Below are 24,943 nucleotides of genomic sequence, written 5' to 3'. Positions count from 1 at the left end.
GGCCCCGGGCAAGTTAGAAGAAAGGCATTGCAGTTTTTCTGGGCATGGTGGCTGGGGAGAGTGGTGGCCTCTTCCACCACTTGGGCATGCGGGCATCACCAGGGACAGGAGGCGGGGCAGCCCCTGCGGGATGCTGTGCAGCTTGTGGCCCATCAGGAGCTGGAACCCACACACTCCTGGTCTAAACAGGGAAGGGTAATGCCAAGAATGATTCAACTCCACTAGAACAGTCTCTGTAAGGTATGAGGAAACCCTACACAGCCCCCTAGGGCTGAGGGCAGTCCCAGTGGGGGAGACACTTTGGGGGAAGTCTGCTTGCCAGGCTGGGACCTGGGTCTGTGCTGCTGTGCCGGGGATAGTTGGCCTGCAGTCACTGGACAGGCGGGGCACAGACCATAGCCAATCGGCCTCTGGGTGGCGGCGGGTGCAGGCGAGCTGCAGCTCCGGAACTGTTGCGGGTGGGAGGCCTGGAGCCGCAGCGTCTGTGTGACTACTTGGCAAGGCCGGCCAGGAGGTGGCAGAGGGACCGGTGTCCTGGGTGATGTTGGTGCAAAGCATCACCAGGTGTCCTCTCACACACACCTCTGACCCTGAGAAACAGCAGTGTCTCTCCAGCGCCCTCTACCGAGAAAGCTGCATGTTGCACTCGCTGTAAAGGTGAGATGCTTAAGGGACCCAGCAGGCACTGAAAGATGGATTTGTAGTTAAGAGACAAATGGACAACTAGGACAAGCATTGAATCCCCACTCAAAGGTTTGGGGGCTGCAGGCCCGTAGTGGATCATACCCCACAGGCACGATCACACATGCACAGTCCGGGAGAAGGGTGCCAGCACAGGGAGATGAAGGGAGGCTGTGCACCTGCATCTAAAGCTCCATCATCTCCCCGAGTCCTCCTCACTCCCTCCTCCCTGCCCTGAAGGTCTGACGCAGGGCTCTGGGACCCCAGAACACCAGCTGCCTGGCCCCTGGCCTGGCTCCGGGGAAGTCAGGCTTGCCCTCGAGACACTTGGCCACGATGGATTTGGAGGCAGGTTAGTTTCCTGACCACAGCGGTCGGCACCTCTGTAGCACATGCTATGTGCATGCACGCATCCTGGTCGCATTTGCTCCATTCCGTGTTTGCCGGGGCCAGCCCTCAGCCCATCCCAGCGGGGCTGCTGGAAGGCCTCCCCCCGGGCACTCCCCCGCTGGCCAGCCAGGCAGTGGCCTGGTCTCTACACCCTGCTCTGCCTGGCTTTCAGGCTCCGCAGACTACGTGGTCTGCCCCTGGCTGACCTTGCTTTCTGGGTTTGGAAGTCTTCTTTCCTTGGCCATGCATCTCACATAGAGGCCGCTCCTTTCAAGGCCCCTGAACTGCTACAGCGACAGAGCAACAGCGAGCAGCCTGATGTCCCTCAGGTAAGGCACATGGCGTCTCCTCTGGGGGAGGCCGGGCCCTGGTCATCCCCAGCTCCCAGCTCCCAGCTCAGCTGGAGGAACTCAGAGGCAGAATGTGTTTAAAGAGTGTTATCCCCAGGCTTTCCTGCCATCAGTTTATTAGCTCTTAGATGAGAATAAGTCAACATCTCTGTGTCCCGATGTCTATATTTGTAAAGTGGGGTTGATGTGACTGAATCCATTCATTTATTACGAATGTTCAAGAAGTGCTGCGCAAGCTGTGGGTGACCGGTCTGCACACTGGAGCCACTGCAGCATGTAGCAAACCCTAAGAAGGACCCAGCAAGTCATCAAGGCGGAGCTTATCTAGAGCATGAGTAAAAATTGATTTAGCTGTAAGGTTTATTTTGTACTAGAGGTCCAGTGCAAGAAATTCATGCACTCGGGGGGTGGGGGTGTGTCCCTCAGCCTGGCCTGTGCTCTCTTGCAGTCCAGGAGCCCTTGGGGGATGTCCGACTGATGGCTTAGGCCTGCAGGGAGCGGGCCTAAGCTGTCAGTCGGACATCCTTAGTGCTGCCGCAGAAGTGGGAGAGGTTCCCGCCACCACTGCTATGCTTGCCAGCTGTGAGCCAGCTTCTGGCTGAGTGGTGCTCCCCTTGTGGGAGCGCTGACTACCAGGGGGCAGCTCCTGCATTGAGCATCTGCTCCCTGGTGGTCAGTGCGTATCATAGCAACCAGTTGTTCCACCATTGGGCTGTGATGACCTTTGTCTTGCCCTGGATGCATTTCTGCTGCTGAACAACCAGAAGCTCTCGCAGACATCAGTTTTGATTTAAAAAAGAAGAAAATCCGAGGAGAGCATGATGTGAGGCAGGTGCACAGCACTGAGCAGGGCACAGTGGGTGTTGAATTGAGGGTTTTGTCCTTTTGTCCTGTCCTTTTGTGGGAAAAGGCAGATCTAGATTCTGCTCTTCGTAGGTGCATTCTGAGGGAGGTGCATTCTGGGATCAGAGAATCAGGCCTTGATGCCTCCCAGGGCTGGCGTGTCTGGGCCCACGTGTCTCCAGGTGAGGTCACACAGTGAAAGCATCAGAGTCCCATTGGCAGTGGCCCTGGCTCTGTCACCCACAGGCAGTGCCCATATTCCATGTCCCTACACCCTTTCCTGTACTGCCAGGATCCCTTGGGTGAGTGCCTGGACTCCTGTGTCTATCACAGACGTGGGTGCCTCCCAGGTTCCCTCTATTGGGTCTCCTGGGAGGTGCTCCACCCACAGCATGCTACCACCTACCCTCCGGACTCCGCTAAGAGGCTGCATCCTGAGCCGCAGAGCTGGTCTCAGCGGCCACTGCAGGGCCTGCTGATGAAGCCTGAACAAGCACGGAGCTAGTTTTCCACAGGTGAACCTTCACCTACAGAAAGTGAGAGGCGGAGTGGGCTGCAAAGGGGCACGCTCCTTCCTGCTGCCCTGCTGGACCGCTCTGAGATGGGCAGGTCGTGCGGGCCTCCCAGAGGAGTCCTGAGTGCCAGGTGGCTGGCGGGATCGCCCTGCACCTCACATCAGTCTTTGTCTTCCTTTCCCTTTTCTTCTCTTTGCCCCGGGTTTACCGCTCCTGAGGGAAATGTCAGCATTTCATCCCTGTCTCAGGCTCTGCTTTCTACAGCACCTGAGCTAAGACCGATCCTGAGTGCTCCTGGGCCTTCCCTGACGAGGAATAGACAGGACCCCCTGACTGAGTGACTTGTGAAGTCTAGTCACTGCTCAGAGCCTCTTGGAGCTGAGCTGAGCTGGAGAAGAGCTGCCCGCTCCCTCCTGCACATGCTCCTCCGGGCAGGGGGCGAGGGCTCCAAGAGTGCCCTTGCTACAGGAGGAGGCCGAGCTAAGACTGGGCCAGCGCTGAGAGTCAGGCCAGGAAGATGGGGTGTGCTTGAACTGGGGGAGGGTCAGTGTGGGAGGATAGAGTCCTGAATGAACCAAACAGCAATTCTGGTTGGTGGTTTAACTCTCTGGGCTTATGAAACACAGCACATGGTAATGTGGCTTACGGTGGCAGAAGCCACCAGCCCCAAACCCTGTTTATTAGGCCAAGAGGCAGGGTTACTTGGTCATCTTCTCTCACAGCTTCCCTACCAGTCAGCTCTGTTAATTGCTGTTCTCCTCCATTCACCTCAGGTTCCTCTCTTCACCCAACTTACCTTGGGTCCTGTGTGTGCGTGGAGGGCAGGGTGGGGGGTGGGCAATGAGGACGGTGGTCCCAGGAGATGCTGTGCCCAGAATCCTCCCCAGTCCTGGGCCCCATTCTGAGGTTGGGAGGATGTACCCTGCCTCCTTCTCTCAGCTCTAACCAGCACATTCCCTCACTGCTTGGAGCATTAGTCCCAGGTGCAGGAAGAAGGTGTGGGCAGGTGTCTAACTATAAGTCACTCATGCCACCCTCACCCCATCCCATGCTCATGGCAGACATCACTAGCTGACTATGGTGCCCTTCCCCAGGACCCAGGACCCTTCAGATCCTCTCCCACCTGCTTTAGGTGGGGTCTACCTGAGGGCTGGGTTTGGGTTTGGGATGAAGTCAGTTGTCATTTGGCCCTCGGCCTTGCCTGGGAAGCTTTAGGCCAGAGCCCCTGGAACCCCAGTGAGGCACCGAGGTGGGCGGTGCCAGACGCTGCTCTGGCATCTGTGCTCAGGATCATTTCTCTGGAAATGAGGTGCAGCTTGTGAGCTTCCTGGCAGGTGCTAGTCACACTCATCGGGGGTGTTGGCTGGTGTAAGGGTTTTAAACAAAGTACAGAGCTAATCGGCACATGTGACACTGGACACATGCCCTTAACCTAGAGGTACCCAAACCCATGCCAAACCCATTTGTATTTAACTCAGTGGATTGGTCAAGTAACCACGCATTTTACACACCAAGTTTTGTTAATTCAATGTCTCCCTTCCCAGGTCCCAAAAATCACTTCCTTAAAAGAGAGATCTTAGGGGGAATATGCTTTGTCAGTTATACTAGAATCCCAATGATAATAATAATAATAATAATAATAATAATAATTATTGAAGACTTAGTATGATCCAGAAGTGACAAGTCGAGTGGCTCAGGACAGGGATTCTGGTCATTGGCTTTAAGTCCAGGCTTTAGGTCTTACTTGGGCAAGTCCCCTAACTTGCTTTGCTTTAGTTTCCTTCTGTACAAAACGGGGACAATTAAAATACTTACCTCACAGGATTGTGGTGAGAACTAAATACGTCGATGTAAATAAAAGACTTAGAGCAAGTGCTCTCTGCCCAACAAGAACAATAATTATTATTGCCGTCTCCAGGTACTCTTACTGCTCAGGAGTCCCGGGCAGAATAATCACTTTAAAGACGAGGACACTGAGGCCCAGAGGAGTCAGGCGATGCTTTTCACTGAACCACGCTGCTTCTGACAACAAGTGATGCTTTGAAATCAGGCTGAGTCCAGTGTGTCCTGTACACATGGCGTTGGCTACAAGAAACAGTGGCTGAAGCTCAGATATGGGTGTTTACTTAAGGAGACGCCTGGGGATGGGTCAGCAGCTCAGTATGTCTTCAGGAGCCCAGGCTGTGTGTTTCCACTCTATTCTCTGGCTCTCTGTTCTGCTTGTTGCCTCGTGGTCATAAGACGAGGGCGGTGAGTCCATGTATGACACCATCTTCAAGGCAGGGACGTGGAGGAAAGAGTGGGACCAGTCGCTGGTGTTCTATTGTCAGTAAAGCAGAAGGTTTCTCAGAAGCTCTCTAGACTTGCCTTTGTCTTTTGTGAGAATTGGGTGTCATGGTCACTATGGCGTTTAGCCACTAGAGCCGGAGCCCACATTTTAAGAGAGTTGCAGATGGTTGTTGTTTACCCAGTGGAGGTGGAGTTGTTTTTATTGACCTGTAACATGCTGTCTAAGTAAACCAGTGAGCTTGCTCGGGGGGTTCACCTGGGCTTCTCCCACTGCCCGCTCCCGGTCAGGTGCTGGCCTAGGACCCTCCCATTCAGACATTTGAGAGCCGTTTAGCTAAGTCACTCAAAAGTGACCAGTCTGGGGTCTGGACATAAACCCACGTGGGAGGGTTTGCCAGCCAAGCTGTAGCCGGGTGTAGCCGGGACCTGGCAGTGACCCTCAGGGAAGGGTGAGTGGCCGTGGGAGTCCGATTCGGCTGCAAAGATATGCAAAGATATAGGCACCGGGGCCCAGATGAGGTTGCTTGAGTTTTTTTAGTTTTTGGCACTTCTATATTTCTTTACCAAGGCCTGGTACTTTTTATTATCAAGAGCCTCTTGTGCCCCCTCCCCTGTGTGGGTAGGAAACGTGGTGACAATGCCAGTGATGGTGAACCTATGACACGTGTGTCAGAGGTGACATGTGAACTCATTTTTTTGGTTGATTTTTCTTTGTTAAATGGCATTTAAATATATAAAATAAATATCAAAAATATAAGTCTTTGTTTTACTATGGTTGCAAATATCAAAAAATTTCTATATGTGACACGGCACCAGAGTTAAGTTAGGGTTTTTCAAAATGCTGACACGCCGAGCTCAAAAGGTTCGCCATCACTGGCTTATGCTTTAGGAGGCCATTTCTCAAAATCATTATATCGATTCTTGCCTTTCCCCCCCTTTTTTTTCTTGAAGTTGTGCTCCCCTAAAATGTTTTAAGCACTTAATTTTGCTTTTATATTGTTAATTGTTTTTTATTAAATCAAACCATTAATAAAACATTTTGCTAACCTGGAATTAATATGTTTTATCGAAATCAGACACTGGCGCTGCGTGGTGACGGCTGTTTGAACTTCCATGGACACCTCCTTCCCTCTCCCCAGCGATGTCCTGCAGGACTCCTGGGCCAGGCAGCCTGCCAGGAGTTCTCAGCTTGAGGGCGGAGCGTGGAGAAGGGGGCTGTCGGAGCAGGCCTGGGCCATCAGCAGGAGGCACTGGGTGAGGGGGAGTGGCAGGGCACCCAGCCAAAGGGAGGTGCCATGAGGGAGCAGGGCTGGAGGCAGTGGCGGCTGGTTCCCCTCCCTCCAGAGGGGCTCCAGTGCAGACTCAACAGGAGCTGAAGTCCTGAGCCTGGCGTGATGGAGTTTTTCAGCTGGCATCATTACTGTCAAAAGGCAAATGAGGCTCCACTTATTCCCTCACAGTCAGCTCAGCTGCCGAAACAAAATACTATTCACGGGCCTGAACGTCAGATGCTTATTTCTCACAGTTCTGGAGGTGGCATCCAAGGCCAGGGCCTGAGCACGACAGGGGAGGGATCACTTCCTGCCGGCAGCCAGTCACCTTCTCAGTGTGTCCACACACAGCAGAGGGAGCTCTGGTCGCTCCCTCTTCTCCTTACATTAACTCCTCCATGAGGGCCACCCTTAGGATCTTTGCTGGGCTCTGGGGAATATGAAGATGAACTAGTTAAGTGTGTGCATTGCAGTGTGGTTCTAGTCTAAGGTCCCTCTTAAAAACACTAATTTACTAATTTACTGAGTTATCATGATCATCATCAGCAGCAGCAGCAGCCAACCTTTATTAAGAGACCATTGTGTACCTGCCATTGACCTAGACATTTTCCAGTGTTAACTCACCTAAGCATCAAAACAAAATGCACGGTTGATACTCACATTTTCTAGAAGAGACTCATGTGGCAAGAAAGTGGTAAAATCTAAATTTGAGCCCAGGTGCATGTGACTCCAAGGCCAGACCCAGATCCAGGGGGAGAGTGAGTCCCTCTGTCCCTGAGGCCGTGAAATCCTGCCATCCGTTGCATTGGTTCTGAAAGGGTCACGGGCCTGCCCTACACCAGTCCCTGTGCAGGGAGATGCAATGCACTGATTGGCTGGACTTGAGTGGCATGGCCACCCTGGGAGCCAGGGGTAGAGCTTACACTAAGCAAAATGCCTTGCCCTGTGCTGCTACATTGGGGGCCTTGCCCTGTGCTGCTATATTGGGGGGCCTTGCCCTGTGCTCCTATATTGGGGGGCCTTGCCCTGTGCTGCTGCATTGGGGGCCTTGCCCTGTGCTGCATTGGGGGGCCTTGTCCTGTGCTGCACTGGGGGCCTTGCCCTGTGCTCCTATATTGGGGAGCCTTGTCCTGTGCTGCTGCATTGGGGGCCTTGCCCTGTGCTCCTATATTGGGGGGCCTTGCCCTGTGCTGCATTGGGGGCCTTGCCCTGTGCTGCCGCATTGGGGGCCTTGGGAGAAGAAGGGCTCTGACAGTTAGAGAGGCCATCCTTGCTGCAGCCTCCGGGTCCGATCCAGTGTGTGGCCACGTGGACAGGGGAGGGTGGCTTCCAGCCGCTGTGCTAGTCCATCCTTATAGCTCCACGGAGCAGAATGGGCCGCGTTTTGGAGTCAGACCGAACTGGGTCCCAACTCTGCCTGTTTCGGTTAGTCACTACGTGCGTGACTTTGGGCACGTTATCTCTCTGAGCTTCAGCTTCTCATCTGCAAAATGGAAACAATAGCAGGTCCCTGCAAAGCCCCGTAAGGCGGCAGTGGTTCTGCATGTATGACCCCCGCATGTAGCAACTGCTATTTGCAAACGTCCTTCGCCCCCGGCGTTAGGAGTGCTCTCTACAAAACCACACGAAGGCCCAGCTTTCAGCCTCGGGATTCGGGCGTGGGATGTAAAACTGAGACCTTAACTCTGGAGTTGGTGGACACTGTGGGCCAGGTCCCCTGAAGGCAGCTGGGAGCCAGAGTAGACTCAGCCCAGATCCTTCTGATGGGCTCACTTGTCCCAGGGCTCAGCGGCCCAGACCTGTCTGTGGGTGGCCCATTGGTGCCTCCCTGTGCTGTCCAGTTTCTGACTAACCTCACCCAGCCCCTACCTTATTGATCTCATCCTCCAGCTCTGTCTCCTCTCCCAGGCCCTGCCCAACCTCAACCTCTCCCACTGCCCTGGGGTCAGAGTCGTTCTGAGAGCTCGGATGCTCCCACGTGGCCCCCAAAGGCAGACCTTTTCCCTGGTGCTGTGTGTGGAAAGGCAGCGGGTCACACCAGCATTCATTTGTGCGCCCACTCGCTCATACTGTCTATGGGGGCCTGCTCTGTGCCCGGCATCCTCTAAGCCTGTGTCAACCCTGCGGAGCCAGTGCAGTTCCCATCTGCAGTCGAGAAACATTCTGCGTGTGAGGGAGGGGAGCTGGTGAGAGCCCCGTGAGGACCCCTTCTAGGCCTGGCTTCCCTGCGCTGCAGCCACTGTGGTGGGCAGGTCAGAGGGCACTGGGAGACTCAGAGGGAGAGCCCCTCCCTGCGAGTGTCAGCGGTGCCTAGACCAGAAGGCTGCCTGTCCAGAGCGCAGCAGGTATTCCCCCGCGGCTGCAGGGGCTGTGGGCTGGCGGCACAGCCCGTGGGCCCAGGACCAGGAGGACCTAGTGTGCCCTCCTAAGGGGCTTGCATTTTGTTTGATAAATGGTTCTGGTGACGGAAAAAAATAATTTGAAAATCACTGTAGTGAAAGATTGGGAGCACGATGAATTCTAAGCAGGGAAGTGACATGATTACATTTGCATTTTAAAAAGAGACAAAGACAATTTGGTATAAAAATAAATCTTGTAAATCACATCATTGCAGCAGAACAGCCTTCCCCTGGGCGCCTCCCCTGTAGCCGTTTCACGTGCGGAGAGGAGCCGGTGTGAACACTGCCAGGCTGCATCCTGCTCTCTCACCCGATGGCCCGTGTCTTCGGCAGCCGCCTGGTGACCGTTTGGGACAGCTCTGAGTGACCCTCAGGGCCGGATCCCACTCGCTGGCTGGTAAGAATGCTGGGCATCACCTAGAGGTGCCATTGAAGTGGTAACTGCCATTGTGATTCCAGTTTCTGATCTTCCCTCTTAATCAATGACATAGAAACCCATGCTGCTGCTGGAGCTGTCTCAGTGCACGCGGACGTCTCCTCTTGCACATGTTCCTGGCAATGAGATGCTGGGTTAAAGGTCATAAACACTTACAAAAAGTTTAATAGTTTTCAGTTCACAGCAATGGAAGGAAGGTACAGAGAGTTCCCAAATACCGCCTATGCCCCTCCCCCAGGCTCCCCAGTTTCAGCATCCCCCGCAGAGTGGTACATTTGTTACTATGATGGGTCTACACAGACACACCATAATCACCCTAAGACCATAGTTTACTGTCGGGTTCCCTGTTGCTGTTGCATGTTCTATGGGTTTGGACAAGTTTATAATGGCAGCTATCTGGATCCTACAGAGTAGTTTCACGGCCCTGAAAGTCCTCTATGCCCCTCCTATCCGTCCCTCCTCCTCCCACAACCCCTGGTAACCACTGATCTTCTCACATCTGTATGGTTTTGCCCTTTCCAGAATGTCATATAGTTGGAACCCTGCGGTACTGAGTCTTTTCAGATGGGCTGCTTTTACTTGTTCATATGCATTTACTGTCCTGCATGTCTTTTCATGGCTGGTAGCTCATTTCCTCTTAGCTGGATGGACAGTTTATTTATCCCTCCCCCTGAAGGACATCTTTGCTTCAGGTTTTGGCAATTGTGAATAAAGTGCTCTGCACATCTACATGCAGGTGTCTGTGTGAACAGATGTTGTTACCTCCCGAGGAGCATGATGCTGGATCGTACGGTAAGGGTCTGTTTCGTTTTGTAGAAACCGACACAGTGGTTTGCCCTGCTCATGTGCTGCAGCCTCAGGTCCGCTGAAGAGCGGCCTTGGTGGGGGCTCATCTGGCGCAGGTGGGGCTGTCAGAACCTCCCTTATTCATGGGGCAACTTCTGATCACCTGCTGTGGACAGAGTGTCACAGGCAAGAGCTCCCTGTAGGAGGAGGGGACAGTGCGCCGGGAGCACACATGCATAGAAATGCCAGAGGAATAAAAAGAATCAGCGTTTCAGCGCCAGGGCTTGCAGTGCCTTGGGGAGTGGTGTGGCGTCATGGCATGTGGGAGGGCTTGGTGACCACATCTTGTTTCTGTCACTTACAAGCGGTGTGACCTTGGCCCCAGTGGGCGACGTCCCTCCTTGGCATTGTGCTCATCTTGGCAGTGGCAGTACTAATGCCGCCCCCGCAGGATCTCTGTGAGTGCTGAGGACCCACTGGCATACAGAAGGGCTCACCAACGGGTGGTTCCTCTCTTCTCTCCCTTCTATTCCTGTCATGTGATTGGCCCAGCCTCTAGCATAGAAAAAGGTGTGCCCCGTGGGCACTCTGAAGGAGCTCCTTGCCCCGGGGGCCTCAGCTGGGTTTGTTTCTTTTTCATGTTTTTATTGATTTTTAGGGAGAGAGGAAGGGAGAGGGATAGAGAGATAGAGAGATAGAAACATTGACGAGAGAAACAGCATCCATCAGCTGCCTCCTGCACACACTCCTACTGGGGATCGAGTCCACAACCCGGGCATGTGCCCTGACCGGGAATAGAACTGGTGACCTCCTGGTTCCTGGATCGATGCTCAACTGCTAAGCCACGCCCGCCGGGCCCTCACCTGGGTTTGACTGCAGCAGACTTCTGTTCCGCCCAGAGTGCCGCAGAAGGCGACCTGCCTATGCCCCTTTCCTCAGCATCTTGTTCCCAGCGGGCAGCAACCAAAGCCGACTTCCACGCTGAAGATTTCATCCCAGCAAGTCTGATCGAGAAGATGACTGCTCATGGGAGCCAGGTCCCTGTCTCAGCGATGCGCCGCCACGGTCCCCTGCTGGGGAGAGGTGGCCAGGAGTTCCTGAGGGTGAGGCCTTGGCTTCCTTGGAAGGGGTGAGAGTGCTCCAGGGCACGCAGCCATCCCCTCTAAAGCCACCGCTGAGGGCTCATGTGCTCAGAGCCATGAGGAGGTACAAGCGAGGCCGGGAGAAAGGAAGCTCCAATGCCCCGTGGGCAAACAGAGGCTCCTGGAAGGAGGTGGATTGGAAATGATCCCAAAGGATGGGCAGGATTTAGTGGCCAGGCTGGGTATGGCAGGGCCTTTCTTCAACCTTAGGTTCATAGTCACTGTTCTGGGAGTGTTTCTCGTAGATGACATGTGGGACAACTGAAGTGCAAGGTTGGGGTGTGAGCCCAAAGCAAAGCCATTGGAAGACCCCAAGTTTGCACCGTCCAGAAAACTGTCTTCAGCACAGCAGATAGTGTGGTCCATGCATCTGGGCGCCCCTCTGGCCCGCTCTCTCCTCAGTCCTGAGCAACGGGAGCAGCATTTCAGGCCCCATGTTGTGGGCACAGAGTCTATAAAGAATAGGCTTTGCTCACTCTGAGACTCACGCCTGCTGGAGCCAGGCTCTGCGGGCCGTGGAAGTCCATGCGGCCTGCCCCAGGGAGTGCCCAGAGGCCTACACTGCGGTAACTGCCCAGAGACCAATGACAATAGCGGTTACTCCCAGGGAGGAGCGGGTGACTCCTATGCCCCTGGAGATAGAACTGGCAGCATGTGGGAGGGGCCCCAGGCTCCTCCAGGGCAGGGTACTTGGTGGCCTTTAGAGTTGGAAGCGGTTTCAAAAGGAAGCTCCGAAACTTGCACATTTCTCTGTACAAAGTCTCCTGAGACAGATAGAAATATTCTGTCGTTGTTTTTTGCCTTTGATGGAGACAGGCATCAGGAAGCCAAATGCCAAGGGAGGTCTGGCCTTTCCTTTCTGATGGGTCACTTAGCAGAGCTGTTAGTATCACCCAGCATGTGCGACCTGCAGGGGGTCATTTGAGAAGTCCTGCAGAACCCAGCCTTCACGTGCTCCCTGTCAAGAGGGGGTGGCATCCCTTTGGCAGGGGCAGGTGGGGACTGCCAGGCCATCAGCACACATCTGGGGGAGAGCGGCCACAGAGCCTGAGCCCGTGGGGAGTCCTGCAGGACCGAGGATCCCTGCCCACCTCTGCTCAGGCCTGGCTTGTGTCCGGGCTCACCGTGTCCCTCCCTGCCCTGGTAGAAGAATGAAAATGATCGGAAAGGAAGCCACCATCTTATGAGCAAAACCCTGAACAGGCCTGATTTCTTTTTCAGGGATCTTATCAGTTTCAAGGAAGTGGCTTTCCAAGTTCCCTAGGTTGGTTGGCTTGATGATGCCGTGTACCCCCTGCGGTGCAGAGGCAGGACCCCGAGGGCGGGCAGCCCAGAGCACATGGTGACCCTCCTTGTTGGAGTGAGTGTTAAACAAAGTCCTTCCTCCCATGATTGTAAAAGCAACCGTTACTTCCGACGATGCCCCCTGTAGATAGCTCAGCTACACTGTGGTGTACTGATTCCTCTATGTTCTGGGCATTCACAGGTGTATATGCGTATATATTTGAAATTAGGTTTATACCATATATGCAGTTTTCTGTATTTTCATAATCCCATCTTACTAACATTTTGAAACTATTTTAAGTCAACACATTGTGTAACCTAAATTTTTCTCAATACTCTGTTGTTTAGCATATAAATTGCTTTAAACATGGGGCTATTTTAAACAATACTAACGAGATTAGTCCTTTTTTACATTGGTCTTTAGCTGCACTCTGCTCTGTTCTGTAGGAATAGAAGCTCATGAACAGAATGGCAGGGCGGGAGATGTGAACATTTTGAACATTTGAACATGCTAAGACACCAGGCTGCAGCATCTCTGTACATTTCTCGGTCCCTCGCCTCGGTTGTAAGTGCCAGAGGGCCCTCTGAAGCCCAGATGCTCCGTACGCAGGCGCCGGTTATTTAGTTACCACTCCTCGTGGCTCCCTTCTCCATGATCGGATGGTGCTGCTGGCCTCTGGCTCCCTGATGACGAATCCTGCCAGTTCACCATCTTGCACTGGGAGACGTGGCAGCAGTCCGGTTTGAGATGCTGAATAACATACTCTGCCTGGAAGATTCACAGCTACATTAGCATGTCAATCCCAGAACTACCTGCTCACGGTTAGCTCAGTGTGTTCCAAGTCCCCCCACCATGGAGCCATTTCCCACATGACTAGGGGTTCTGATATGCTATTGAAACATCTTTTGTTGTTGAAATCATACTGAATGTATCTTGTGTTTTCCCCCACTTAGCACTATAACATCTGCATTCCCGGGTCATTGCAAACGCTTTGTAAATATCCTGTGTTAAACTGCCGGGTAATCCCTTTTAAGGCAGTCCTGCCTTTAGGGAGCCACTGAGCTCTGGGTCCTCCCAACCTGATCTTACAAATCTACACTGAGCAGGCTTGGTACTGATTGGATAGCACATTCTCTTAGGACAGATTCCCAGGGGTGGAGTCACAGGGTCAGAGGATATGAATTAGGAATTTCTTGACAAAAATCTGGAAATAATCCATTTGTTCCAACAGTTTTCAATACAGAGAGTGCTGCGTGGGCCGGGAGCCCCGACAGTCTGAGTCCAGTCTCCACCTTGCTGCCCCTTTAAGGGAGAAGGGGAGCTAGTGAGATGGTCCTAAGCACAGGGAGAGGAAGGGACCCTGAGAGGAAGGCCGGGAACAGCACCCCCGGGACCCGGAGCTCGGCCGCAGAAGGTTCCCTTGCAGAGCATGGAGATGTGACTTACATTTTTACGGCTTGAAGATGCCCTTGACCTTACATATATTCACCATGTTTCCAGACTTTACAGAAATGCTGTACTTGAGCGGGAAGACTCAGAAGCAAATAGACTCGTATTTTCATTCCTGACTCCCGCTGGGAACCTCGGCAGACTACTCAACCCTTCTGTGCCCCATTTTTTCAGCTGAAAAGACATAGTTACAGCTCTCTCCTACGGGAAATACTTAGAGGGTGTTTTACCTTTTTAAGAATTTTGTGGCTTTAAATATTTCAGTGTTCTCTCTCTCTCTCTCTCTCTCTCTCTCTAATTAAAAATAAAATTTATACTAAACAATTAAAAATGTAAGCAAGCCTATGAAATGCATATTTATTGTAATGAAGATGACTTTAATGCCTTAGGGTTTTGTTTTATTTTAGAAATATCACATCAAATACTTTAAAATAATTTACCTACTTGTTTTTGGCTTACTTGTTTTGTCATATCTCAAGCACATGCCTAGTCAGGCCATTGGTTATTTCCACATCAGAGCTCAATAAATATTGTTTGGATGATGGTGACGATGATGATGATGATAACAAGGTCTCTCCAAAGTTAAAAGAAGGAGGCTCAGGGTCCAGAAACAATCATGATTATATGAAGGCTGAAGGCTCTGCAGGCGGCGGAATTTATCTGTAGAGTTTATCTGTAGAGATTACTTATGAAACGCGGAACCAAACTGAAACGCCTGGTTTCTTCTGAGCAGGATGCACAGGTGCTTTCTTTCCCGGGTTCTTGTCCAGCTGGATTCCAAGAATGAAGCCACGGACAAACGGTGGTGTGTGGAAAGGTGGACATTTATTGGGAAACAAGCACAGACTCCCCATAGGGAGGGGGTCCCAAAGGGGGTGGCCCACTGAGCCCCTTTTCCTAAGGTTTATAAGGCGGCAGTTCTTTGTGTCCCAATACTCCCTTCTGATTGGTCCTATAGCAGCTTCAAAGCTCAAGCCCCAGGTGGGCCTCCTCTTTCTCTCCCCCTTCAGTGGTAGAATTCCCTGTCCCCTGTGAGCACCTGTCTTCCTCTTTCTCCCTTTTGTCTCTCTGCTCCCTATGGCGTTCCCTGTGTTTTGTGAACGGGTGTCTTCCTCTCCCCTTATCCTGTGGCGCCTTTTGTCCTTTGGGAATGTATGCCTTTTGGCAGCTCCAAGTCCCCAGCCAACTATGCCTCCCCCACCCCCCTCCTGGGCCCCCTAGTTCCTACAACTCCCTAAACCAGCCTATTTTACCCCTAAACACGCCTTTCACTTATCAACAGAAGGAGAGAGGAGCCTGAGAGAGGAGCTCTCAAAAGCCATAATTTGCCCCTGTTTTTGTGACCCTGCCTGGGCGTGAGAGAGACCGGACAGGACACAGTGTTTCTGCTGGGGCAGGACAGACGGGAACAGGATTTCCCCCCGAAACCCTTCTGGGAGGTTGTCAATTACCTGGAGCGAGATGCTGCTGCTGCGAGTCCAGGTGCACCACCCTCTGATGAGGACGGGAGTGGTCCCGGTGAAGATGCGGGGGAGCGGCCCACCAGAGACGCAACTGAAAACCTGGTGAGGTGCACACACCGGTTCTTAAGGATGTGGCTGGCTTGATGCAGGCCCAGCTTTGGATGACAGGCCACCGGCAAAATTCAGTCTCCTAACCTGGTGAACCGGTGAACTGAGGACAGAGCCTGGGCTGCCACATGGTGAGAAATACCAGGGGTTGGTCATTTTCCCTGCAGATGTTCGTGGCTCATCCTGCTTTAATGGTGATGTTAACCATTTGGACCATTGTTTTCTGTACCTGGGCCTTAACTTCTCCATCTGTAAAAGGAAGGGGTTGGACTTGGTGATATTGCAGTTGACTTTGATTGAAGCAATTAAAAAGGAACCCCTTACTGTGAGATTACCCAGAAGAGTCTGAATTCTAAAAATGTGTCCAGAATATTATCATGCTATTTTCATTTTCATAGCAACTGTATTCCAGGTGTTGTCTTAAAAAAGGAACCCTTCGATAAAAAAGAAAAAAGAAAAAAAAAGAAAACTGCTATCATATCGGAGGTGGAGAGAAATAGTTAAGTAAGAAGATCTGTTTAGCTCAGTGTTTCCTAAACTTGTTTGGCGAGCCTCTTCTTTCCTCCCTTTTCTCTTTTTGGAACATCTATTAAGGTGTTTTCACGGAATGGCTTGAAGCCCTTTGTTTAGATCTGTGTGCCTGTCTCTTCCAAACTGGCCTTCTTCTTGCTCCAGGTCACTCAGCAGCTTCCAGAATACGGTGTATTGGTTCACCGAGTTCTCCCAGAGAAGACAAGCTCGGAGGAGAGATGGCCTTGGGGATCTGGGCCAAGGGCCTCATAATATATGCAGTGCAAAACAGCAGCAGAATTGCAACTGTACGATTTCAGTGGAGAGAAATTGGGAAGATTTCAACTTATGTGAGTGCAGCTCAGCTGAAAAATGGCCAATGCTTCATTTTCCTTTGATCTGTTGCCTTTTTAAAGGAGCAATGGGTCACGTGATCTCTTGCCCAGATAAGCTCAGCCTGCCAGCTGCCCTGTGCTCAGATGCACTGTGGCACAGTGGGAGGGAGTGTACCAAGGGATCTGAGAGTGATCAGGAGGCCCTTCCTTCCTTCCTTCCTTCCTTCCTTCCTTCCTTCCTTCCTTCCTTCCTTCCTTCCTTCCTTCCTTTTTATTGATTTCTGAGAGGAAGGGAGAGAAGAGAGAGATAGAAACATCAATGATGAGAGAGAATCATTGAATGGCTGCCTCCTGCATGCCCTCCACTAGGGATCAAGCCTGCAACCTCCTGGTTCACAGGTCTAAGCTCAACCACTGAGCTACACCAGCTGGGCAGATGTTCAGAATTTTAATGACACATTATTTCAATTCAATTGAAGATTATTTGGAGACTTTTTATTATTGAATTAATTTAATACCATTGCATTACTCCCTATTTTGTTTACATAATACTTAATTGTTTCAAATTTTCAATGTAATTTGTTTTAACACAATTCTGTAAAAATGCAGATAACCTGAAAAGTAATTTTAAAAAATAGAATATTTTGAAATTATAAAGAACTCCCTAACTAATGCTATGTACTTGAGTTGGTTTAATTTTTACAGATGTTTATTTTACCCACAACCAAGGATAATTTCTTGGTTACAGCTGAATAGTCATCAGGTTCACAAGACAAACTGAGTAGCTTGAAAACGACATTGTCACAGTTGGGATTTCCATGCCCTCACGAGCACCCTCTTCCTCAGCATGGACGCCTTTTCCGCCAGCTGCCTGCCACAAACCAGGTGTCTTACACAGAAGACGACTTGAACTCTTCACGCTTCTGCAAGCACAGAATGGGGACTGTGAACAATGGAGCATGCACTCAGGAAGCTGGTTTGAAATTTGCTTCATTGATAGTGGAAGCCAAAATGTTTCAAACAATCACAGGTCGTTCATCTCGCCGGCCTGGGAAGTAGCAAAAGAAATAGAGAAAATTGCCCTCTTCAAAGACGATGACTTTGGGTGTGCTGGCAGCCTGTCTGTGACAGAGACAGCACCAGTGCAGAAGTTATTCATTCGAGAACATGTTCATCGTGTGGCGATGCTGGTAACTGACCTTGGTTAACAATAGCCGAAACGTCTGCACAGAAAAATACAGACTCTGTGGGCCTCTCTTGAAGAAAAATAATGCAAAAGTTCAAAATACAAACTATAACATGCAAGTGAGTATTCATTTAGAATGAGAAAGGAAATACCACAATGTGTACATTTTTTAAAAAAAACACTGAAAAAATACTGCAAAACCACAAAAGCCAAAAAATAATATTTTTATCAACTCCCTGGAAAACTCTACAATTCTTTTTTTCCTTTCAAATTTTTGTTGGCATACACTCTGATTTTTTACATGATGACGCTTTTATAATATTTCTCCAGAGAAAAAGAGATAATTAGTCGCTCTTCTAGCTTGGCTGATTGAGGGTTGCTTTTCTTCTAGCGTGGCTGATAAGACATGCAGCTTTGCCCGGAGGGTAGCTGCTCTCTGTAGAGCTGCCACAGGTTTCTGTGCTGGCGTCACTAGACATCCAATCAATGCAATGCACGTGGTTCCCGTCAGAGGGAAAGCGCTGTGTGGGGCACTGATGATGCAGCATATAAAACTGTAGGGGGTAACCCCTGACAGGACAGAGCTCCTACCTGACTCGGTGTTTTTAAGAACTAAACTACAGTTTTTCATTTCTGACAATTGATACGATTTCCTACAGACAGGCCTCTGGCTCTGTACATGTCCAGCCCAGTTCCCCTCCAGCACTGCCGGTGGCCCTGGTGCTGATACGGGAGGGCGGGGGAGGGGGGCAAGGTCGGTGACCTGTGGCTGCTGCCTGATACCTGATACCGTATTCAGAGACTTTGGGTGAGCTGGCCCAATCAATGGAAGGAGTATTCTGGATGGCTAGCAATGAATCACTGCAGCACAGACTGCAAACACATGAACAAATCCCACGAATCCACACTGCATTGTTCTCATCTCAGCTTCTCCTTGGTGGGCTCTGCTCCACACCACACACCCCTGAGGTGAGGAGCAGTGGGGATGAGCTGGGTGGAAGGAAGGGTCCGTAGTCTTCACTGATTGTGGTGAAAGCATATTATTTTCCACACTTTACAAGAAAACAGGAGGACTCTGCCAAGGCCCCTCCTGGGAAGTGGTCCACCCAGGTGAGGGCCCTGGAGCTCCAGCTTCGGAGCTGCCTGGCCAGTCGGCCTGGGCTGATCGTCATTGTTCTGCAAAGGGGTGTCAAAGCCACCAGAGTGTGAGCAAGCAGCACCGGCGGGACAACTATGGGGAAGAAGTACTTGAAATGATAAACCAGAGCTTGGAAACAAATATGCCGTCACAGAAGCACCGATATGTTTGTACTGCGACCACGGGTGTAAATAAATTCTCCAGGTTTCTGCTGAAAATCCCGAGGGCATGCTACACATCATCTTGTTTGTTGAGCAGCTAATCCATGGGAAAGTTTGCTTGTAGGTGTGATTTCTCATTAAATGATGTTATCAGATGGAAAAGAATCCAAAACACACAGCCAAGACTGTTGTCAGCTTTATGCCATTAAATGGCATCTGAATCCCATTCTCTGTGGTGTTTAATATGTTAGAGCAGCGATTTCCAACCTTTTTCATCACATGGCACACATAAATTAATTACTAAAACTCTGCAGCACACCAAAAAATAGGTACAATTTTGATTCATCCACACTGAATAGCTATTGTTGTATTGGCTGTTGTCATTTTTTTTTATTTGAAAATCTGAGGAAAAAGAGGTCAGTGTGCTGACTAAATAGTCATATTTTGCATATTTTAAAAATTCTTGCAACACACTGGGTAAAAATCGCTGCCCAGAGCATTGATGTCCAAAAGGAGAGTTTTGCTGAGAGTTTATGAAAGAAAGACCGAGGTGTGTGTATGTGTGTGAAAATGATTCTTCCTCTCTTTTCAGATTTGTTAAAGAATAGCTATTAGATTAAAAAAATACCATCTAACAATTTTTTAACACCTGAGTGAACTGAATGTAAAATTGTCAGGACTGTAGGGAAGCATATCAATACGTACTGAAAGCAGATGAATTGCAGGCAAATATTCCAGCTTGGAAAGTGAGGATAAAATGATCCACTGCTGGAGTTTAGGCATTATTACAATTTGAATACTAAAGAAGAATTCTCAAGGCTAGCAGGACAGCACCTGTAAATATTTGAGAAAATACATTATTTAAAAAATAGCAGACATAATATAGTTCAATTGGATTCAAAATCCATTCACATTAGTGAGGTTCAACATTATGCCTATCAATAAAAGGAAAGATATTTAGAGATTGCTTAATTATCTAAAATTAGGTTAATGGCAAAGCGGAGTTTCTCAGAGAAAATGTGATGGCCAGTGATCTGATTTGTGTGAATGGGATTCCTTAGAAATGGTGACTCATGAATAAAAGGATCAACATGAAAGAGGATTGGGAGTTTCAGGGAGCCCTTGGAAGCATAAACCTTACAATTATAAGGTTATCTTTATAGGAGCAACTCAAGGTTCTTATGGAAATATCTAGAATATAGATTTCATTTGGAAGCTACATATAAATTTATATTTAATGTCATCTCTATTACTTTGTATTTTATTATCCTTCTTAGAATTACAAGTTGCAAAAAGTTATGGATTTTTTCCATGAAGCTCCACATAGATAACCCCATACAGATAATCCTCTGCAGTGCATCCTGGTGAGCTGTGCCAAGGTTGTCACTTTGTATGTGGGCCTTGGAGGTATACATGCAGGAAGTGTTTCATGGTGATGGGGCCTGAATTCCTGCTGCATTCTAAGAGCTGCTGGTCTGTTCCCTCACCTGTAGAATAAGGACAATGTTAGGCTGTCCCTCATCGGGAGCCTTAAGGAGGAAGTAAATTAATACCCAGAAAGCACTTAGAATAGAACATGGCATATATTGTAAGAATTATGAGGACATATACAGTGCTTTTATCTTTTCTATCACCCTACTAGATTTTGTCTGCAACTTCTGGGAGTTTGTACAATGAACACGATGTATATTCAATGGCCTTCAAAACTTGCACTGAAGATCAGTCCTTGCTCTGGGCCAGTTACGTGCACCTGACTCACTTAATATTCTTTTCACCTAGCACACCTTGGCAGGTCACCTGATCAGCAAACATCTGATTCATGAATGATGAAAAAATCAAAGGAGGGATTTCTCTTAATCAGAAAGAAAACATTGAGCCGTAGTCAGATGACATGTGCCATACATTTCTTATGCCTAGAATCTTGACATTGAACTGAGGGCCAGCATTTGATTACTCTCTGGGCAGTCATGCTTTAATGGGTATGGATGGTCAATATATTAATGTCGGTGTTTGCTTCCTTCAGCGAAAGAAGTTCACCATCACAAGTAGCATCACTGGGATTTGGCCAAGACCTGTAAATATTTGCTGGGCCTCTGCTCTGCCCAGCATGGCTTTCATGCTCATATGAACACTCCCCAAGTTGCAACTGGTGAGTAGGCACCATGTTCTCAACCTGGAGAGATTTGGCTTTGAGTGCTGGATATCACATTTGCTGTTGATCTCTAATCATCATTTCTTCTGTGGTTATGAAAGGAACAATATGTTGTCCCAAAAGGCAGTACACTCTTTCTTAATTGCTGAACAATATTTCATTGTATATATAACCACATTTTCCTTTTCCATTCATCTGTTGATGGACACTTAGTTTGTTTCTATATCTTGGCTATTGTGAGTAATGCTACAGTGAACATGTGAGTGTAGATATCTCTTCAATAGCCTGTTTTCACTTCCTTCAAGTATATACCCAGAAGTAAAATTGCTGAATCATATGGTAGTTCTATTTATAATTTTTTGAGGAATCTTTATGCTCTTTTCCATGGTGACTCTACCAATTTACATTCCCACCAACAGTGCACAAAGCTTCCTTTTGTCCATATCCTCACAAGTTCTTATTATTTTCTGCCTTTTTGATGATAACCATTCTAACAGGTGTGAGATGGTATCTCATTGTGGTTTTGATTTGCATTTCCCTGATGATTAGAAAAGTTGAGCATTTTTTCATGTTCCTGTTGGACAGTTGTATGTATTCTTTAGAAAAACTTAAACAATTTTTCTTTGTCTTTTAAAAAATTTCTTTATATTAGAAACTCTCTCTACAGACACCATTTCCAATGATTGCATCTTCATCTGATGGCCCCATAGAGTCCTCGAACGCAGCATGTCCACAGTTGCCCTCATCCTCCCACATACATTTCCCCACCAGGATCTTTGTCTTGTTCAACTGAGACCACTCATCCACCTTGTAAGAAACTGGGAGGGTCTAAATATATATGCACCTTCTCTGCCCACCCATCTGCCACCAAGTGCTGGGAGTCATGCCCTCCAAAGACGTCTTGCTCTCAGCCTTCCAAGTGACAAAAGGACCGATCGATCATGTTCCTCCACACTGAACATTTGTCAGCGGCTCTCTGCTAGCTGTAAGGACAAGCCCAGACTTCTTAGGCTGGCATGCCAGACTTGGCATTGGCCCAGCCCTGACACAGCCCTCGCTGTGACTCCTTCACTCCACTTTCTAGCTGCGCTGCTTGCTGCTTGCAGACTGCTGAACACACAAGGACGGCTCGGGTCTGAGGCCTGTGTGCTCGCATGGCCTCTGCCCGCAGAGCTGTTCCTGCCCTCTCCCGACTCAGGTCACCACGGTACGCCCAGTTCTCCAACAATGAGTTCAAGGACAGCCTTGTCTAAAGTTCTGATTGACTGGCCTGTCCTCCCTTACAGGTGTTGCCCACTCCCTCTTTTGTGCAGACTCCATCTTTCCACCTGTTTCCTCTGCCCCTTATATTTGTGGACCTGTCTGCCTCCAGTCTGCAGGGCAGGGACAGTGGCCCACTGCCTGCACGGCTCCAGCATGGAGCAGAGCTATGCAAGTGGGAGGTGGTCATGCAGGGTTTTTTGAATGAGTGGATGACTTCTGAGTATGGAAATGTAATCATTTAATCACTTCCTTATTTTGATTTTAAGTTGCTTTTTATTCTTCAATATTCTAAGTAATATTGCAATAAACATCACTGAAAGACAATTTATTCTGTACCTTGCAATACCTTTAAGCTAGGTCTTGGAAGTGTAGTTATTGGGTACAAAGGCTGGGCATTTTTAAGACCTTTGCTGTTTCCTGGGTTCCCACGCCCAGTGTCACCCTGCCTGTTGCACTGCATCCTTGCAGAATGGATTTTATCATGTTTACCTTTGTCCATTGATAGGTAAAATGATTTCTCACTGATAATTTATTTGGCATTTCTTTGATTCTTTAGAAGTTGAATATTTCCCAAATGTTTCTTAGTTGTTCTTAGGTGAATTGTCTCAATGAGCATATTACTTTATAGTTAGTTACACTTGGTTCCCTGGGGAGAGAGAAAAGTCACCATGATTATACTAGTGCATAATTTCAGGAGTACATCACGAAGGCTCTGTCATCTGTCCGCACTGCAGAGCGGGGCCTTGGGCTCTCGCTCTCACAGCTGGTGGCTGTAAAATGCTGCGGCTCTTCCGAGGACTGCCCAGGATCTGGCCCTGGTTCCCTTTCCATTTTCTTCATGGCCCTTGACCCTGGTGACTCCTGTGCCCTTGAAACACTGTAACTAACCTGGATCCCAGCACTTGCCATGCAGGCCAGTTGGGACATTTGTCAGCTGCTTTCCTGGTGCCACACTCATGCTGTGGATCACCGATGGCGAGTAGGCAGAAACCACCCACTCTCCTTGGCATGCCGGTTGGTGGCTTTGGAACATTTTTGGCAACACTTCCTCCCATTCCTGAAGTTATCAACTCTTGGCTCTCTTACCTTCCAATCAATTCTTCCTCCACTGTTTGTCTAGCCAATCAAACTCCTAAGCTATGGCCTAGTAATGGTAACATGCTCCTGGCCAGCTCCACCGGCCTAGCTCTGTGCTGAGCGGCTGATGCTAACTGTGTGACATCTGGGCTCCAATTCCCTGACTCTCTGTGGCCTCTGTCCTCCCCAGAGCCCTGAGCTATCGGGCTTGTTGCTGGGGACAACCCTGCCTGGAGCCCACTGGGGCTCTCCAGCTACCTTCCATGAGACCCTGCCCCTAGGGGACAGCCCCTTTCTGTACCCTCAATCTCTGTGCAAAGGCTTCCTTCAAACCCACTAAACCTCGCTAGCTGAGACCCCGCCACCACCATCTCTCCCTAGTGTCTCCCTGTGGACATGAGTATCCATCAGGCTTAGCTAAGCTCACCGTCCCCTTGGACCTGTCGGAGGCTGGGCTGTGCACTGTTCTGTCTCTGCATATCCATTTCCTGGTGTGGGTCAGCTGACTTGAGTGAGAGTTAGCTCTGCCACCCACCAGTCCTGAGCTGGAGGAAATTATGAACTCTCTCTGACCTCACGCTTTCTCATCTATAAAATGGGTCTAATATGTCTACTCCACAGGGTCATTGTGAGGGTTAAATGGTACAACGCAGACACCGTGCTTGCACTGTGCCTGGCACATCAGCACAGGTGAGCGATTCTGTTGAGGTTACCATTGTGCTAAGTGTCTGAACAGGTCCCAGCTCTGGAGTGAGATACTATGCAGTTTGTGCAAGAGCTGCAGGTCACACCGGAATCGCTTCTCTTCCTGAGTTCGTTCTGGTTCACTCCATGTGAGTCATGGTACCAATGCCTCATAGGCATAGACAGTTTCCGAACAGCATTTTTTAAAGGCTGCCTGCTCCCGTAGGCAGAGGGCTGGCAATGAGCCAGAGGCCACTGGGGAAGGCGGGGTCTGTCTGAGGAATGAGGGCAAGGACCCCAGTGGAGGCTCTTTCCTTCTGGGCCTTAGCAGGGAGCAGGTGGCTGCAATACAGTCCTTCTTTTCCATTTTTCAAAATACAACTGGGCTTTGTATAAAGGCTAGTTAACTTACAGGATCTATCAAATCCCAGTTTCTTCTGAACAACATGAATAGTGAAGCGGTGAGAGTCTCCTTTCACTGTCTCAGGTTAGGACTTCATTTATTCCATGAGGGCGGAAGAGGTGGCAAAGCTGGGGGCTCAACACATCAGATATGTCTATATATTTTACAAAATCTGACTTTAATTTAGAGATTATTGTATTACCAGGGAACTAAGCTGTGTAGAGTGAAGACTATATTGCACAGGGCAGAGCCTAATTTGGGACCCATTGGTTACAGCAGTGTTTGTGAGGACAGCTTTGTGAAGGCAGCAAGCAGAATGGATGGTGGCAGTGGCGTTTACACAGGGCTTTGCTGGCCCGGTGACATGGCTCTGGTGCTGCCAGTTCCCACACATCAGACCTTGGGTCAGAGTCCTGTCGGCCACAGTGGGAAGGCGAGCGTCTCTTCTCACCCTTCCTGCATCTCCCAGGTTTCTCTCATCAGCGAGTGCTCATTAGGGAGACTTGGCATCTCTGGGCCAATAGCAAGAACTCCCCAAGATCATAGGAGGAAAACCAGCAGGAAAACCAGCAGGCCTGGGAGGAGTTGCTGCCACAAGAGCGATGGGGCCAGCGCCATTCTTGTGTT

The 24,943-nt window shown here is 49.6% G+C and overlaps 1 protein-coding gene across 1 annotated transcript in view; it reads left to right on the top strand.

Moving 5' to 3' along the window:
- Window positions 1-1,017: 1,017 nt before the first annotated feature.
- Window positions 1,018-24,943, top strand: part of FRMPD2 (FERM and PDZ domain containing 2) — a 54,864-nt gene continuing 30,938 nt past the window's right edge. Inside the window, 9 exon segments of the mRNA XM_023745783.1 lie at window positions 1,018-1,033; window positions 1,244-1,297; window positions 1,300-1,441; window positions 9,911-9,966; window positions 10,900-11,063; window positions 16,083-16,149; window positions 16,152-16,267; window positions 20,761-20,791; window positions 20,794-20,886. Coding sequence (XP_023601551.1) covers window positions 1,018-1,033; window positions 1,244-1,297; window positions 1,300-1,441; window positions 9,911-9,966; window positions 10,900-11,063; window positions 16,083-16,149; window positions 16,152-16,267; window positions 20,761-20,791; window positions 20,794-20,886 — 739 coding nt within the window.

This window comes from Myotis lucifugus, unplaced genomic scaffold (genome assembly GCF_000147115.1).
Source record: "Myotis lucifugus unplaced genomic scaffold, Myoluc2.0 scaffold_581, whole genome shotgun sequence".
NCBI classification, from domain to species: domain Eukaryota; kingdom Metazoa; phylum Chordata; class Mammalia; order Chiroptera; family Vespertilionidae; genus Myotis; species Myotis lucifugus.
The sequence above is the reverse complement of the archived record's forward strand: the minus strand, read 5'-3'. Positions and strand labels throughout refer to the sequence as shown.